This window comes from Podarcis cretensis, assembly GCF_951804945.1.
Source record: "Podarcis cretensis genome assembly, chromosome: 17".
Taxonomy (NCBI): domain Eukaryota; kingdom Metazoa; phylum Chordata; class Lepidosauria; order Squamata; family Lacertidae; genus Podarcis; species Podarcis cretensis.
The window spans coordinates 36,125,685-36,144,625 of NC_137187.1; the positions used below are offsets into that span (position 1 = coordinate 36,125,685).

The window sequence follows — 18,941 nt, forward strand, 5'->3', positions numbered from 1 at the left end:
ACATTGTCTCCCCCTGCAGTATGTTGCTTCTGAATGCAGAGGTTCTATTTACCTCTCATGACTAATAGGTGCTGAAGGCAACAAGTCATTTGATGTTTTAAAGAGAAGCACTTCCGGTAAGGACTTCAATCAAAAGGCCCAGACTCAGTCCATCACTAGTAGCTGGATCATCTTAGGATCTAGATCAGGGGTCAGCAAACTTTTTCAGGAGGGGGCCGGTCCACTGTCCCTCAGTCCTTGTGGGGGGCCGGACCCACCCTCTCCAGAAAGCACCCCCTCCCCTGAAAGGCCCCCCCTCCCGCTGCTTCCTCCCGCGCGGCCTTTGGGCATCGCTTTGGTCCATCGCTTCGGATTGGCTGCAGGAGCTTCCTGCGGCCAATCCGAAGTCGCGCCAGCATCGCCGCCTGCCCAGAGGCGTCCGCAGCTTCGGATTGGCTGCAGGAGCTTCTTGCGGCCAATCCGAAGCCGCGCCAGCATCACGGATCTCAATCCCCGTGTGGTGAGGACCGAGCGGGCAGCAGGGTCCGAAAGGTTCACGGGCCGGATTAACGAGCCCAGTGGGCCACACCTGCCCCCCAGGCCTTAGTTTGCCAACCCCTGATCTAGATTCTAGAGGATCTTGGCCATTTCCACTGCCCCCACTGCCCCAAACACAGCCTCTTTCAGGGGTTTATGCTGGGGATACCACTGGCAGCAGCTCCCACCTGGCTGTATCGTTGACAGGTGCGGTGAGGACCTCCACAGCACTGAGGCCTCCTGCTAACAGAACCTGGCTGCATTTGAGTGGAGGGAAATCTCTGCCACTTCTTAACTCCCTCCAGCACAGCACAGCACAACAGCTTGCTCTGTTATTTTGCCCAGCCTGAGCCTAGTGCCAATCAATATCACTGGGGCACCCTCAAATTCTGTTATCCTCATGGAGAAAAATGTCTCTTTTTCCACATTGTTGATGATTTTAGACCCCTCTGCCATTGCTCCCTATCTTTTTACATTAAAAAGTTCCAAGTGATTTGGATTTTTCTCATGGGAAATGTGCTCTTGAAGCATTTTCACATGTTAAGACGTGTGCAGGGGCAAGCCCTCTGCCCCCTCCAAAACCTGCATAAGCTCAATTCAGGTGCAATGTGGGTTCAAAGATGTACAGTTTGAGCCTGGACCAGGAAAAAAGAGACTTGATTGTGTGAACTAGCTGCTTGCTCTATCAATGAAAGCTATAAACACACTGACAAGTGGTGTTTGGCTGTTGCAATTAATCTTCTGGATCCAATGACAATTGATTAGCCTGGCCTTGAATAATTAATCAAACTTTCATGTTTGAAGTGTTTGCTAAGTAATCTGGCCAGGCAGTAGTGTAATTTAGGGCTCATCCACAATTCTGCTCATTCCACACCTAGAAAGCATGGATCTGAGCAGTTTCCCCCTTGCCCCATACCAGGGAAAACCCGCCCTTTAGTGCTAAATCAGAGCAAACACTAATTCAGAGAAAACCTGAATTGCCATTTGCTCTGATGGAGCTATAAAGAATGGTTTCCCCCAGGGCAAAGCTGCAGGACAAGAGAAAGTTTGGATAACCATCACCAGTGGTTAGGGATGATGGGAGTTGTAGTACAACCACGCCTGGAGAGATACTGTCACACAGCTTAACCTGCCTGGCAAGGTTACTGAGAGGATAAAATGCAGTGATTATCTTCCCAGAGAAGTGCCCTTGGCGGATTCCCCTGCAATTCTCAGAAGACTCAACAGAACCTTGCTTTTGGAGAAGTTCAAGTCTCTTTGGATTCATGACTATTTTGGTGTTTACCTTTGTTTCTTTGCTAAACTATTTTGTAGAGTTCGTGTTTCCAGTTATTATTACCTTAGACCATCTCATTCAACTAAGCAGTTGCGCTAGTGGGAGCCAGTCTAACAAGTTCTGCTTTCTCTTCTTTCCTCCCCTCCCCTCCATGGCCCTATCAGTTTGGGGACAGGGAGTGAGAGAAATTTAAGTTTGATTTAAACATTCCCATCTTTGCTTCCGTATAATTAAAAATATTCATGCCCAACACAGCTCCCCTTTCAGCCTCTTTCTTTGGTGAGGTTTTTTAAAAATACCTCTCTTGTTAATAAAGCCAGTTCCACAGAATGCCTTATATCAAGTTGTACCTGATGAAGGCAGAAAAAGTGATTCAGTAGTTATATGTGATGGTGGCATAGCTTTCAGGGGTGTAAACCGGATTACTGAAAGTGGAGCACCTGGGTGAAATGGGGAATGCCACAAACCCTTTAAGGAATCGCAACCCCAAAACACAACGTTTGGCAGTTCTGGCGCAAGGGTTGATTCTAATTAGAGTCCTTGCATTAGAATTCTCCTCCCAGTTCTATTTTCCCTTCAGAGGTTCAGAAAGAAAGGAAAGCACAAGAGAAAATGTCCTTGTCAACATAGGGCAGATTCACACCATGCGTTTAAAGCACATTTAACACACCTTTAAAACGTATGGCTTTGCCCAAGGAATCCTGGGCAGTGGCGTAGCGTGGGTTGTCAGCACCCGGGGCAAGGCAAGTAATTTGCGCCCCCTAACCCGTGGATTTGCGCTCCCTAACCCTAACCCCCAGATGTTGCACCCGGTGCGGCCGGCCCCCCCTGCACCCCCACGCTACGCCACTGATCCTGGGGACTGTTGAGTGCAGGGAATTGTAGCTCTGTGAAGGCGAAACTACAGGTCCCATGCTTCTTTGGGAGAAGTCAGATACTCTAAATGTGTGTTGAATGTGCTTTATATGTGTGCTGTGGACCTATGCTGCATCTCAGACTTTTTATGCATGCTAGAGGGTCAACTTACTCCTCCCCCAGCCCCAGGAGTGCTCCAGATGTCCTGTTGGTTTGCCCTGACCCAAGCTAGCTATAAAACTTCAGTGTTGGGTCTGGGTCTTTGTCTGGGCATGACAACAGCTAGTCTTGACTTTGTTGACTCTCTGGTTGTTATCTGTTAGATTATGGCACCTTGTTCCCAGGCTGCTTGGAAAAGTACCTTACCTTCAATCCCAGCTACTGTGTGACTCTGTTTTGGACTGTCCCTTTCTGCATGCTGCCCTGATCCTTTGGCCAACAATTTCCAAAGCTTTCTGGCAAAGCTTCCCCCACCCCTCCATCTTGCATCTGGAACAGCTTTGACTATTTACTGTCCCATGCAAACACCCCGGCCCTTAACCCTGTGCTTTCTGCAAATTGCCAACATCCTCCTCCTTTTATACGATGTATTAGGGAGCCTCAGTGGGTTTGTTAGGGCTGCCATACGTCCGGATTTTCCCGGATATTACTGGGATTTCGAAGGTGGAATTGATGTTGGGGTGAATTTCCGAAAGGTGGCATTTTGTCCTGGATCTTGGGCAAGTCAATTAAAAAAAATAAATCACATTTTTTGGCATTTTTGTAAAGAAAAGCTCAACAGCTTTCGAATTTTCCTTAAACCCCCCCCCCCACAACTCAACAATTTCAGTGGTTTCCTTAAAAAAAGCTCTTTCGGGGTGTCCTGGTTTGTTCCAATCTATACACTTTGCTTGAGATCTCTCTCTCTCTCTCTCTGACATGAGTGACTTATCCATGGAATAAGGTATTTTCTAATCATACTCCTGTGATAAAACCATACGTGTGTTTTAGTCCAGTGTGAAAATTCACAGATCTGTAAACAACTCTGGGCGGATTTTACTCAGCACTTTGTTGATGGCAAGATGGAACTTCACAGTCTGTTCCCTTGCTTTTGAGGGTGGGGATGGGGGTGGGAGGCAGAAGCTGCATGGGCACGACTATAAAAAGAGCAGAGAGCAGATGGGGAGTGGGGAGCAGCAGCTGTAGAGTCTTCAACCGCCTCAAATGTTCCTGTATGCCACATTCTGGCAGCATGGCCTGGTAGATCAAACACGAGAATGATAGCCAGGAACCTGCAGTTCTCCTCCGAAGCCTTTGAGAGGGTTAGGGACTTCTTGGGATGGGCTGGTGGGGAACTGAGAGATTGAGCAGGGGCTGAAGCAAGAAAAAAGTATGAGGAATGGATATGGTTCTCCTTGTGGACAGAGGAACTGGTTTCTACCCCAAGTGGGCTTCCATTCATTCAGTAGTCTATGGGAACTTTGCCCAGGAGACTCTGTCTCTGCAACCAGATGTGGGACTTCATCAAATAAGGACTGCAAGTGGAGAGGCAGGTCTCCCATGAGGCAAATCTCTAAGGGGGCTTGCTGTACCATCAGTAGCTATTAGCAGCATGGCAAGACTTATTTTTGTATGTGTTTACTCCCCTACCCCCAAATTCACAACCCTTCATTTTGCCCATTGCAAAATATGCTGGTAAACCTTAGTTCTTGACTATTTTCTGCGGTTGTTTTTTTAAGGTGTGGTTATATGTGTAGGTAAAAAAGTAATGGTAAAGGACCCCTGGACAGTTAAGTCCAGTCAAAGGCGACTATGGGCCTGCAGTGCTCATCTCGCTTTCAGGCTGAGGGACCCGGCATTTGTCCACATACAGTTTTCAGGGTCATGTGGCCAGCGGGACTAAACTGTTTCTGGTACAACGGGACACCGTAACAGAAACCAAAGCGCATGGAAATACTGTTTATCTTCCCACTGCAGCGGTACCTATTTATCTACTTGCGCTGGTGTGCTTTCGAACTGCTAGGTTGGCAGGAGCTGGGACAGAGCAACAGGAGCTCACCCCGTCACAGGGATTCAAACCGCTGACCTTCTGATCAGCAAGCTCAAGAGGCTCAGTGGTTTACACCACAGTGCCACCTGCATCCCTGGTTATATCTATATCTATATCTATATCTATATCTATATCTATATCTATATCTATATCTATATCTATATCTATATCTATATCTATCTGTGCTCATGCCAACCTTAAGTAAATGTTAATGGAGGGTGTGTATGTAATAACTGAGGGGAGCGGGCACCACAAGGATACACGCAACTAGTGCAGATGCAAAACACTGGTTTAGGAATCAGAGGCAGAAAATTTAAACGACTCATCTGTGGACACTGTTGCACCCAGGTGCATACGTAAAAAATGGACTACTTATTGTGCAACACCCCTGTATGGACACAGCAGTGGTCAGTGAAGGAGTCTGGGTTTGCAGTGGAGACTCCCAAAAGCCATTGGACACCAGAGCCCCAAAGAATGAGGGACTGCTCTTACCTGCGGGAGGAAGCGAAGGAAAAGTGGGCTGGTGTATTGGGGGAAAAGTTCCGAGGGCTGTCCAGAGGGCTGCTACCTGTGGACAGGGCAGGAAAAGAAGACACAAAAGGGAAATCAACACATTGCCTGGTGAGACTGCCAGAGGATCAAATCGAATTCTTAACCCTGCCTCACTCAAGGAGCCAGCATATTCATATTCATATTCATATTCATATTCAGAGCCTGCCATAATGAGAAAGGTTGCCATAGTGACTCCAGCAACAAGCCATGGGAGGTGATGCAGAGGAATATGAAGACAGAAGACAGAAAGAGGCCAAGAAATAGAATGCTGGATGGGTGAATAAACAAATAAGACAGGTGACAGACAGACAATGGGGGGATTAATGATCAAGTGTCAAATGGCTGGGTAGATAGTCAGAGGAAAAGATTTGAAGTCAGACAGGTGGACAGACAATGGCAGGGATAGTTAGTAAGATGGACAGACGAGAAGGTGCTGCTATATATGTGGCCAGAATAATAGACAGATGGCCTGGGATGCATGGAAAGATGAGAAAAGAAACCAGTGGGAAAATTACAGTTCAGATGCAAAGGCTGACTAGAAAATGGATGAACCCACAAAGACAACATTGGTTCTAAATCAAACTAATATGATTGCTTTGGAGTCAACGCAATACTTATTGCTAAACGTATGGCAAGGCTGACAGGATGGAAACTGGGTGAGGTGGACATGGATTTTAGACGAAATTTCTCTCAATATTTCTGTAGGCATCCTGGCATGTTATGACAAACAGGTGTAACACAAGACTATGTCCATCTAATCCTATCCAGCTGTAGCAATGAGAAGGAACACCACATTTTAAAAAACAAACGAGGGTAGATTAAAAAATGAAGAACTTACATTACTGCGTCCTCAGAAGGAACGAAGGGCAACTTATTAGACCTGGGTATTAGCAATTATTACTCGACTCCAAGGTGTGCTTTGTCAAAGCCAGTCTAGCCGGCCTTGTTTGAAGGCCACTGCCTGAGCAAGGGCAGCAAGACAAGGGGCATCTTCTGTTTGTGACCCACCGTGTAGTGTTGGATAAGGCACACCCAGGGTGGAACTCTTTTAGAAGGATGGGGCAGGTCAAGGGCTTAACTCACCAATATGACCTGGGAGTGGAGAGTGAGGCCGCGGCAGCGTCGGCGATGTACTTGTCAGGATCAGGCTCTTTCTGTTACTGGTTCGGCAACTGTACAAAGGGGAGGAAAGAAGGAGAGGGAAAGAAGACAGGCCTAGATCAGGGTGTGTGTGGATGAAAAATGCCGGACCAGGCTGCAGCTCATGTCACTATGTGGTTTGCCTTGAAAGACTGCAGTTCTTGGCCAATCAATTCTCTTTTCAGCTTGGTTGGCTACTCCAAAATGGTAGCAGGTTACCTTCTGTAGTCCTTTCCCAAAGAAGAGCTCGCCAGTAGCCAGGAAGCCCCATTTCCCACTTAACCATTGGCCCACCTTGTGCCATGGAGCTCCCTTATTACTGGGTCAAACCGCTGGTCTTCCTGGTCCAGTACTGCCTGTTGAGACTGGCAGCATCTCTCCAAGATCTCAAGCAGACTGAGATCCATTTAGCTGAAGTCGCTCAGGCCAATGACAGAGGCATTCTGCATACAGCTGTTATCTCTAATAAACAACTGAGCTACAGATCCCTTATGAGAAGGTGGGAAAAGCAGGAGTATTGGTTCAGTGTGGGAAAAGTGTCTACCTAGAGGCAACAGAACTCCACTACAAATGTGGGTGGGCTTATCTAGAGTGTGATCCAAAAGCAGAACTACCAAACTGAGCTCTTTTGCTATAAGACCTGCCTCCCAATTGAGGCCTTACTGTGCCTGCGTTCTCTGTCTTTCTCACACACATATACAAGCTTTAACTCAATATTGAAATTCAGAAATGCTGGATCCACTCTTGCTTGCTATGATCACTTAATACTCAGCTCTTTTTTCCTCTGGAAGGTGACAAAGAGGGCATTGGTGGTGTTAATTAACTGCTATTTGCATGGAACTACGAATCATACTTAATAGAAGGGTGGAGCCAGATTTTTCCTAACCAACAATTAAGTAGCATTACTAGGTGTGATTTACAGCCTTCTTTCTCCCCCAAGCCTTAACATTGTCACAAAGGGTTCATTGGCAGGGTATCCACACCTTTCCATGTTTATTAAGCCATAACTAGTCCTCAGATAAGTGAGCTGAACTCAGTGATGAGCTGAGGTAAGGCAAGTCATTCCACAACCCAAGCAGTTCAAGAAAAGAAACTCTGCCATAACGTTTAGGCATTATAAAGTAAATTAGAGTAGCCCCAAGGACAACACTGTTCAGATGTGTGCCTTGACAAGGCTGTGTTGAATTGCCTCGCAGCTCCCAGATGCAGCTGGCTGGCTGTTAACCTTATTTTGCCAGCTAGTCTTCAGTGCTGTACAAACACTATGGTATAGGTTACTAACTGCACAGGGCTGGGTGTTTGCCCAGGTTTATATCGCTGTCAGTTTCTCAGGCTGCACAGTAGCTTATGGGCTGCCAACTATGACTTGCGTGTTGTGCAGTGCCCCTTCAGTCCATTGCATGCTAAGGCTCAGAGTTGCAACTGAACAAGTTTGAATTAGCGATCATCTGAGCCAGAAGAAATGCACCTCCAAAGCTCTTATCTTCTTGAAACATTCATACGGAAAGCCCAACATGCACAACTGAAAGAGAGCCAAGTGTCCCAAGCCTCCATCACAAAAGCTATAGAAAGTTCCCAAGGTGGGCTCTGGAGAGACGCAAAACTCACATATGCGACTAGGATAAACAGCACTTCTAAACAAGAGATAACTTTGATGGCATATCGTTCATTGTGTGCCAACAGGATACTAAAGTACATACCACCATATACACCCCAGAGTGATCCATCATCCTAACGCCTCTCTGACACTCAGTTCTCAAAGAGGATACACAAACAAAAGAGTTGTGTGGCCTTTAAAATAGTCAGCATGGATTTCTGAAAAATAAGTCATGTCAGACTAACCTGATCTCGTTTTTTGACAAAATTACAAGCCTGGTAGATGAAGAGAACGCAGTGGATGTAGCCTACCTTGATTTCAGCAAGGCATTTGACAAGGTGCCCCATGATATTCTTGTAAAGAAGCTGGTAAAATGTGGTCTTGACTATGCTACCACTCAGTGGATTTGTAACTGGCTGACTGACCGAACCCATCAATGGTTCCTCTTCATCCTGGAGAAGAGTGACTAGTGGGGTCCCACAGGGTTCTGTCTTGGGCCCGGTCTTATTCAACATCTTTATCAACGACTTGGATGATGGACTCAATGGCATCCCGATCAAATTTGCAGATGACACCAAACTGGGAGGGGTGGCTAACACCACAGAGGACAGGATCACACTTCAAAACGACCTTGACAGATTAGAGAACTGGGCCAAAACAAACAAGATGAATTTTAACAGGGAGAAATGTAAAGTACTGCACTTGGGCAAAAAAAATGAGAGGCACAAATACAAGATGGGTGACACCTGGCTTGAGAGCAGTACATGTGAAAAGGATCTAGGAGTCTTGGTTGACCACAAACTTGACATGAGCGAACAGTGTGACGCGGCAGCTAAAAAAGCCAATGCAATTCTGGGCTGCATCAATAGGAGTATAGCATCTAGATCAAGGGAAGTAATAGTGCCACTGTATTCTGCTCTGGTCAGACCTCACCTGGAGTACTGTGTCCACTTCTGGGCACCACAGTTCAAGAAGGACACTGACAAACTGGAACGTGTCCAGAGGAGGGCAACCAAAATGGTCAAAGGCCTGGAAACGATGCCTTATGAGGAACGGCTAAGGGAGCTGGGCATGTTTAGCCTGGAGAAGAGGAGGTTAAGGGGTGATATGATAGCCATGTTCAAATATATAAAAGGATGTCACATAGAGGAGGGAGAAAGGTTGTTTTCTGCTGCTCCAGAGAAGCAGACACGGAGCAATGGTTCCAAACTACAAGAAAGAAGATTCCACCTAAACATTAGGAAGAACTTCCTGACAGTAAGAGCTGTTCGACAGTGGAATTTGCTGCCAAGGAGTGTGGTGGAGTCTCCTTCTTTGGAGGTCTTTAAGCAGAGGCTTGACAACCATATGTCAGGAGTGCTCTGATGGTGTTTCCTGCTTGGCAGGGGGTTGGACTCGATGGCCCTTGTGGTCTCTTCCAACTCTATGATTCTATGATTCTATAAAAAACTAACACACTTATGTGGCACAAACATGTCAATTGAAGAAGGGATGAGCCTGTTCAGAGTATTCTGGAGGAGGAGAGCAAGGTCAGGGGAATTCACACCATGACATTATACAGTGGCATCGCAAGGGGGGGCGGTGCGCCCCGGGTGCCATGTCTGGGGTGTGTGACAAGAAGGCACCCCGCCGCCCCCAGGCGCAGCAGTGCGAGCAGCCATTGTGCCGCCACAGCCGCATGTGGAGGATCCTCTATTCGCAGCTCAGCCGCGAGCAGAGGATCCTGCCAGTGTTCGTACGGTGCTCAGGCGCCGGCGGCAAACCACTATGTACAACGCATGCACGGTGTTGCACGCATGCGCCGTATGTAGTAACGCCGCACATGTGCCGTACATAGCGACACCACACACATGCCCTACGTAGCGACACCATGCATGCATCGTACGTAGTGGCGCAACACATGTGCAGCCAGCGGTTTGCCCCTCTGCAGGTGTCGGTTAGCCTTCAGTCACCCCTGATATTATATACCCCCATTCAGTGCTTTTTTTCTAGAAAAATAGGTGCTCGTACTCACCATGATGTTGTTACAGTAAGTGCCACACTTTTTAGTAACAACAAAAAGAGGTGTGGATACTGCATACCTTTGAGTGCCCCTGAAAAACACACTAAAAAGTATAAAAACTCTGTTCTGCTGTCATTCTGGAGGCAGCTGGCCTATCTATCTCTCATTTACTGTCAAGCTTTCTGCTACTAGGGGAATAAGAATAATTAAAGGATGGCAAGCAAGGGCTTAGACCACCTGAAATAGCAAGTGAGATGCAAATTTCTTAGGCCAGAATAGTTACCCTGGTTGTACCCCACCCCATGAGTCCGGTAAGTCTGAGCAAGCAGGGACATTATCAGTGGGGGCAGTCAAACTGCACAATCCATCCCAATCACCCCAGTTTTGATATAAAAATAAGAACTAAAGCCAGAACGTTGCAAACCAATGTTTATGAAAGGATCCTGACACGTTTTGAGACTCAGGTTTTCCACTGGGGAATAAATTTCATTTAAAAAGACCAATCTTTCATCTGAGCAAGCAAATGTAGCAGGACCCTTTCATAAATATTGGACCACATCTTTGTAGATCCCCTCTACAAATCCCCCCCCAAAAAAAAAACTATTTGCAAAAATACAACACTTTTGCCAGTTGATGATGGTAAAAAGAAGCTAGAAGGAATGCATACAGTGGAGGATGGAATTGGTGTGCAAAAGAAAAAGGGAATTCAGCTAAATGATGGCAAGGGAATGGGTACAGTGCATAACCCTCTTCTCTTTCAAGACCTATGGGAAAGAGGTCCACAGAAATATCTTCTGACACTTAATTCATATTTCTCTTACAACCATGAAACCTAGAGACATCCCTTTTATTTACGAAGTGAGATTTTTACAATCTGATTTCAAAACCAAACCAAACCCATGCACTTTTTAAAAAGTTTCTAGCCCTCATGACTGCGAAGTTACATGTGAAATAGTGCAAGCCTCACCTGATGAATAATAAAAATCAGAGGGCTAACCTAATAATATTTCAGTTGATCAGCGAATGGGGCTTTTAATGTCTTGTCTTAACAGGTGCAGAGTTATGCAAATTAATCAAACATAAGCAATGTTGCTTAATTTTCATATTCTTATTACAATTACAATTTTTATTACACTGTTACCTTTCTGGGAGCAGAATTTGCATAACCCTGGCACAGAATTGCGTGTGTGTGCTTTGAAAAGGCATAGGGTGTTCACAACCCTGACCAGTTCATGTGTGGCAGCTATAAACTCACTTTGCACAGTTCTGTGGCCAAGCAACATTTCCACATCTTGAATTTTTACATCTTGAATTACATACAGTTCTATCTGATTCCCTCATTTGAGGCCCACCTACAATCCAAGCCTGGCCTGTCTCATTCATACACATCCTAGCATATGCTCCTCCATACCAGACCCAATCTGGTACAGTCACTGTCTTTAGGGCTGTGGCATTTTCCAGGTGCCCCCTGACTGGGTGGAGAAGAAGAGCCTTGTCACTTCTGATTATTATTGAAAGGACTGAGTCACCATCAGGGCTCTATAGATTTTGTCTTGACTTTCTAGCCAGCCATGATTTCCACCAATCTCTCCGGCATGCACAGAGGGCGTGGGGAAGAGGCAGAGATTCTCTTTGCTACTGTTGATTTTTAACCTTTTCCTTTAAATTTTGGAATGTGTTTGTAACACCTACTAACGTCCTTAGGGCCCTCATTTTTACGGCACTGGCTCTCCTGGTATGTCCCGCAGAGGACCTTAAGGTCCACGAATAAACATAGGGCCCTAAGGAAGTCAGACTACCTTCCACCAGGGCCAGGGCCTTTTCAGTGATGGCTCCGACCTGGTGGAATGCTCTGTCCCATGAGAACAGGGCCCCGAAGGAGTTAACCTCCTTCCATCGGTCCTGTAAGACAGAGCTATTCCGCCTGGCCTTTAATTTGAATTCAGCCTGATCTTTTATTTCCCTTCTCTTCCCTCCCACTCTCCTTTTATGAAGATTACCCGCTCTGAGACCCCACAGCTAATTCTCCCCTGGCCTCCTCACCGGCCCAAGTAGGACTAATTCAGCCGGCTAGCCCTGGTGACTATCTAATACTTATTAGATGGATTTTCCCCAAATTGATTCTTGAACTTTGAATTTTATTGTTATTCATGTTTTTATACTGTATTTTATGCTGCTTCTACAATTAAGTGTTTTGAATTTGTTGTTAGCTGCCCTGAGCCCGGTTTTCTGAACCGGGAATGGCGGGGTATAAATAAAATTTTATTATAATTTATAATTTATTGTTATATATTTTTGTAAAGCACTCAGAGGTGTTTGGGTCTTTTGCTTTTCTTTTTCTTCACAATCAAGAGGTATATAAATTTTGTTTAAGTAGATCCAATCTGATCCATAAAAAGTGTTTTTAAAAGATGCATTTCCCCCCAACTTCTCTCCAGAAAGGCTCCTCATAGGCAATTTCCTTTCCTGCCTGCCTTATGAAACCCTCCTTTGGCCCCTACCACACACCTCACTTTATTGAGCTGTTTTTGGGTTTTTCAAAAAAATAAAATAATAATAATACCTGACCACCTTTCTCCTCCTCCTCCTTCCCGCCTCCCACCCCTTTTAATATCTTGTTTTTTAAATCTCTCTGGCATGGTTGATGGCTTTTAGCTCCTGCATTTGATTGTGATTTCAGCTTTTCTGCTCCAGTATTGCACTTGTGTGTATCTGTGTGTCGGCCTTATGTTTGTTCCTTGTATGCTTTTACGCTGGTTGGATTTTTAAGCTTGTTGTGCATTTTGAATGTACCATTATATAATTGCTGTGTTTTATTTTTCTGTATCAGACCTAGATAGTTTATTTTAGGGGGTACCATATAAATGGCAAACGATAAATAATTAAATATATAATATACACATAGCCCCTTCTCCCCGGGCAGAAAAGAGAGTAGGTCGCGCAGACATGACTCCTAACTGTGAGGCTCTATTTACGGCTGGGACACACATACATGAATCATTGTTTGAGTTCTGTCACTCCATGACTCACAACTGTTTCCATTGAAACAAGGAGCATTGTGTGTGAGGCGATATGAAAGGCTCACCTTAGGTGTCTGGTGCATGATGGCTTGTTCACAAAACGCACGTCACAATCAGGTAACAAGCCTAAACCGAGAAGCCCTAAGTGAGGCTGTGCAAAAGGGAAACAGGTCTCTAGGCTGGGCCCTCAAGACTCGGCTGGGACTCCTGATGCAGCAAAGAGCTCTCTGAACACAGCCCTGAGGACAACCTAGTACAACCAGGGCACAGGACTAAACTGGAGATGGTTCCCTGTCCAGCTCACACTTGGGCGGTGACTCCTGAGCAGGGCACCTGTCTGCCTCGAGAGACAATGGAGTGCACCATCAGGGGTGAAGTCAAACCACTAGAGCAGGCTTCCTCAACCTCGGCCCTCCAGATGTTTTGAGACTACAGTTCCCATCATCCCTGACCACTGGTCCTGCTAGCTAGGGATCATGGGAGTTGTAGGCCAAAACATCTGGAGGGCCGAGTTTGAGGGGGCCTGCACTAGAAAATCACAGCACCTGCTGTGGCTGCAGAGAGTGGTAACTTGTAACTGCTTCCTCCTGTGTTGCTTTTGCTGTGTTAACAGCACTGAAGTAACCTCTCCGGGGCGCAAGCATAGGCAGTGTGTAGAGAGGTCCTGGGCTGTCCAGATGACAAGAATCCCCTTTCAGCATCACTGATGTGATCCAAAGGAAAGGAAAGCAATAAGTTTGGCACCAGCTTTGCTGCAGGAGCTGCTTGAAGGAGGCATACAGGGAGCCATCCAACCACCTTAGGGACTCCACTCTGGATTTCTGTAGGGTTTACTCCGAAGCCTTTCTTCTTCCGAAGATATCCCACAAGGCAGCAGAGGTACAGGCTCAGAGTTTTCCTTCTCCTAGATGAGCTAGCTCTTGTGGCTCACTTGAAAGCCTTAATAGAGGGAAGCAGTTGGGCATCACTAGAAAAGGGATTTACCAACCAGGGGGCCATGACCAAGAGGGCCCTGTGCTGCCTTCCAGCTCACCAAACCTCAGAAGGCCATGGAAATATTCACAACAAGACCCATTGGCACCTGGTTTAGCTGGCCAGTCGAAGATGTTCCTGGGATGTGGCCACTGTCACATGCTGACAGGTAGAAGCCACAGGTGAGAGCTGAGTGTAGGGTGGGGACCAAAGATGGACAAAAAACCCCAAAGGAGGGCAATGTGTCCCCACCAGAGGTACTACCCCTCCCATAACACTCCATACACCCTAGCTCAATAGCAACAGAAATCACATTACTACCTTTTGCATTAATCCATCCAGAATAAGTATGAAAGCTCAGCTGAAAGCTCACAATTGCCAACACAAATGAAAATCTCTATTACACTTCAAGCATACTGTTATGAGGTTTTTTTTGGGGGGGGGGGAGGAAGTAGGCTGTATGCGATATCCTTCTGATCCCTGGATTGAACAAATATTAAGATAGGCTAGCTTCCTGTGTCAGGTGATAGCCTGGGTAATGGGTCATTAAAGGAAACAAATGAAAGAGGCTCTGTGTGAGACTGCAAATGTGTAGGGCCGTTCCCCCCGTTTGCGGTTAGTTAAAAGGACAAAGCCAGTGTTCAGAGCTGAGCTGCAGGGATGTGGACCAGAGGCAACGCAGCAAGCAGAGAGAGACAGCTGTGCCGGATGTTGATGCTGCGAACCCCTCCATTGTAGGCTCAGGTAGTAAAGGTAAAGGTACCCCTGACCGTTAGGTCCAGTCGCGGATGACTCTGGGGTTGCGCGCTCATCTCAGTCTATAGGCTGAGGAGGCCAGCATACAGCTTCCAGGTCATGTGGCCAGCATGCGAACCAGGGCAGTGCACAGAAATGCCATTTACCTTCCCGCCAGAGTGGTACCTATTTATCTACTTGCACTTTGATGTGCTTTTGAACTGCTAGGTGGGCAGGAGCTGGGACAGAACAATGGGAACTCACCCCGTCGCAGGGATTCGAACCGCCGACCTCCTGATCGGCAAGCCCTAGGCTCTGTGGTTTAGACCACAGCGCCACCCGCATCAATATAGGCTCAGGTAGTACATGTGTAAATAAACCATTTACCATAAAGACACCATAGTCACTGCTGTGCCTCTTTCCAAAAGGAAACATGAACGCTGGGTAAACACCTGGAACATCTGGAATCTCACACCACTTGGGGTTCCATGCAGCAATACATTGAAAAGCGTAAATAAATGCACCCCTTATTCTCCCTCATTGTGAATGCAACAGGGTGGTTAATACCATTACAATATTATTAATATTTAAAAATAAATAGCATTCCCCTCCCTTTGAATTTTTCTGTTTTTCCTCTCCTCACATCTCTGAAGCTGAAAGTAATGCCTGAATGAATGAATGAATGAACAATCCTCATTTTTTGGCGGCATAACCCAGGGGGAAAGTGGGTTCTCAATTCCTGGGCATTCTAATAATAACAACAATAATTTTAGTATTTATACCCGCCCACCTGGCTGGGTTTCCCCAGCCACTCTGGGCAGCTTCTCATCCCTGAAGCAGCCAACCTGGGGCTACTTTTACAAGCCTTACCCGTATTTAAAGGATCATGAGCCTATGCAGGTTTTGAGCTTTTCATACCACACCCTGCTCTCTGGTCTCCTGTGGACCCGAACTAGTTTGGCAGGGACTTTTCTGCACCAATGCAATGGAACACAGCCAAACCTCGCACCCAGGCCTCTCTAAGCATGCTTTGATAACATTTGCATTTAAGAAGGCCTTTATGATTAGCTTTAATCTGGATGTGCTGGCATTCAATTAAGTTTTACTTAGAGCAGGCCTATTGAAATTAATGGATCTAACTTAGTCATGTTCATTAATCTCAGTGCACCTACTCTGAGTAATATTTTGAGCATGAATTTTAAGAAGGCCTTTCAGCTGTGCTTTTAAATGTGATTACCTGTGATACTTTATTGGTTTTACTGATTTATGTGAGGTTTTTCTTGCGTTTGAATTTTGTAAGCTGGTCTCGTAAGATGTTACTCCAGAAAGCAGGGCATATGTAAACAAATAAACAGCAGAACACCTAAGACAGAAGTGCAACAGAGCTGACAACTCCTCCTTTGGGGAAATCTTTCTCTTGCACATCTGGAACGAAAATTGTGAGATTGGGTAATGCTCTGGGTTTGCGACTCAGTTGCCAAAGACCAAACTACAACAGAGGTGGTACTTGACGTCAGGTCTCCACGATCCCAGTCCAACGCCATCTCATGAACTGCACAAGAACGTTTCAAATGTGAAGGTTCATTTGCATGACAAGAGTTGCATAACAAGAGTTATCACACAGAAAGGAGCAAAGCTCTCCAATATTAACAATGATATATAAGACAGTGATGGAGGACCTGTGGACATCCAGGTGTCACTGACCTCCAACCCCATCAGCCTCAGCCTGCCTGGATCTGGGGCAGAAAGTTAAGAGTCCAGCAACTATCTGGAGGACCACAGGTCCCCACCCCTGAAATAAAATTTTTAGCAAGGACTGGTGCGATGTTTGGGGTGAAAGATTTGACCTACCTCCCAGAGGACTGTGCCAAGGAAGTGGAAAGAGCATAAAAGTCTATTCCTAATCCTAAAAGTCTTGAAAGCCATGTTAGATACAACAGGGGCAGCCATGTTTTTTCCTTCTTGTGTCTCCCCATGCAGGTACAAAGCGACTGCTGGTGGCTGGATCAGCTTCTGACATTAGAAGAGACAGACAAGGAAGGAGAGCAAAGCCCAGCCATTCCCTTCCTAGCCTCCCTGCAAGCTGTGTTCGAAACTCCCATTGTTCTAGGCGCATTTCACGACAGGGAATTTCATTAGCGCTAGCAGTTTCTGAGCCCTGGGTGCAGTCCTGCGCCCAAGATTTCGGATTAAAACTGCAGAGTGGAAGGAAAGGAGGACCCTTTTCTGCCTCCCCACTTCCAGCTACACTCTGAAGACCAGAGAAGAGACCCTCTTAAGAATATTAGTGGGGGTGGGCAGGGGAAGGATTAGACCATGTGAAAAATGAACATAATATTTTAGCTGCAGCCAATTCATTTTCAGCTTTGTATTCTTGTTATGCAAAAAACGTGCCTAGACATTCCGTTGTTGCGCCCATTACCTAGGTTTAAGGTGCCATTTAGCTCCTAGCTTTCACAGCTCAGTTTCTAACACTGCCTGCAAGCCATTGCTCCATAGTCTGGGCTGAGGGGAAAGGGCCTGGGGCAATGAAGCACATGGAAGTTGAGGCTCAAAGGGCTCTTCTCTTCTCACCGAAGCATCCCTTTCCATGTTAGAAGAGAAAACGCGTTTCAATTCCACAGCGTACAGGAACGAGGCAGACATATGAACAACAAACATGGCTACCCCTGGTCATGTCTAGGCTGTTCCTTAGTATGCACTCTCAGCTGCTCCCCTTTTCTCTACCAAAGGCAGCAGTCGATCTTTTCCAAAACCACATCTAGTATTTGGAAAGCAGTGGGGTCCATTTTCTGGAAATGCTTTGCAAAGACGAATCCTTAAAAAACAATAATTCATCCTGGGTGACCTTGAACCAGTCTCTATCTATCTATCTATCTATCTATCTATCTATCTATCTATCTATCTCTCAGCCTAACCCACATTTGCAGGGCTTTTTAAAGATAAAATGGGATTCTCCTTGTATATGCTGCCCAGAGCTCCCAAGACAAAGGGCAGGATAAAATGTGAGAAAGAAATATCTGTTTTAGCTAATCCACAAGTATGGGATATAAGCTTATTCCTGATAGTTTGAAAATACATCTTTCCTATAGGTGGAGCAATAGGGCAGAGGACCTGTCACCATCTGCCTACTGTGAAGCTCAACAGACTCCCTTCTTTCATAGGGAATATTGTCCGAGTCTCCCGGGGATTCTGAGTTCTGGCAGAGAGCCCACTGCAAACTTGCAACACATCAAGGCATCTTCTAGCACTGCAATTTGGCGCAAGGAATTATAGTAAGCCACCTGGCTTCTGGTCTGAAGTTCCTACACCATTGTTCAACCACACAGAATGACAGAGTGACAGCACACACTCTGCTCTCTACGTCCTATGTAAACAAGTAAACACACACACACACAAACGTCTGTGATTTCCCTGTATTTCTCTCCCCCCAACTCAGCTCTTTCACTGAAAACTCACACTGCCAATTACTGATGTTCAAATGAACAGATGTAGACTGCACACATGCAGACTTAAACAACACAAACTGAGCTAGTCTTGTAGAAGAACCCACATCTGATAAGCTGAGACAGCAGGGAGGACTTAGCTTAACTGCCACAACCCCACCTGACTGACACTGGACACGTCTTTAAGTCTCTCTGTTATATGCAGTTATAAAAGCATTGCCCTGCAGCTGAGCAGATCGCAAAGATAAATACCAGAGAAAGCAGTGGTGTATATTGAGGCATTATGGGAATGGAGGGCAATGGCAGGGAGAATTTAAGCAAAGGATGGGGGTGTTACTGCTATACATTCCGTACTCAACTGCTATGATGGATGGGTAAAGGGGGTGGGGAATTAATGTAATCTAGATCACTTTTCACACAATCGCTCCTAGGGCTAGAATGCATTTAAAATTCCTAGCTGCCAGAAGTGGCAGCTAGGCATGCAGGCACTTGAAAAATTCACAGGCGTGAGCATCTTCGGGAAGAAGAACAGAATGCCAGAGCCCAGCCATAGATCCTTCCATTTATTCCCACTCATCCCCTTCCCACCTAACTTTCCTGCGGCAAATATATATAGACACCCACAACACCATCCTTCTGGAGTGCACTCAGACGCGCAGATCTCTCACCCTCTGCATCTTCCTTCCATCCACTAAGGCTCAGCCCCCTCCTATCCATCTCCATTTGCTCGCTGCATCCGACAGTCCCCAGCCCCATCCAGCCACCCCCACCCCCAGCCCCTCCATCTGCCCCCCCAGCAGC

The 18,941-nt window shown here is 46.2% G+C and overlaps 1 protein-coding gene across 1 annotated transcript in view; it reads right to left on the bottom strand.

Moving 5' to 3' along the window:
• MAST1 (microtubule associated serine/threonine kinase 1) overlaps nt 1–18,941 on the bottom strand; it is a 99,576-nt gene that overhangs the window by 44,707 nt on the left and 35,928 nt on the right. The window contains exons 3-4 of the mRNA XM_079959983.1: nt 6,312–6,400; nt 5,169–5,244 (exon numbers count right to left, since the gene is read on the bottom strand). Coding sequence (XP_079816109.1) covers nt 5,169–5,244; nt 6,312–6,400 — 165 coding nt within the window. The remainder of the gene's footprint in view (nt 1–5,168; nt 5,245–6,311; nt 6,401–18,941) is intronic.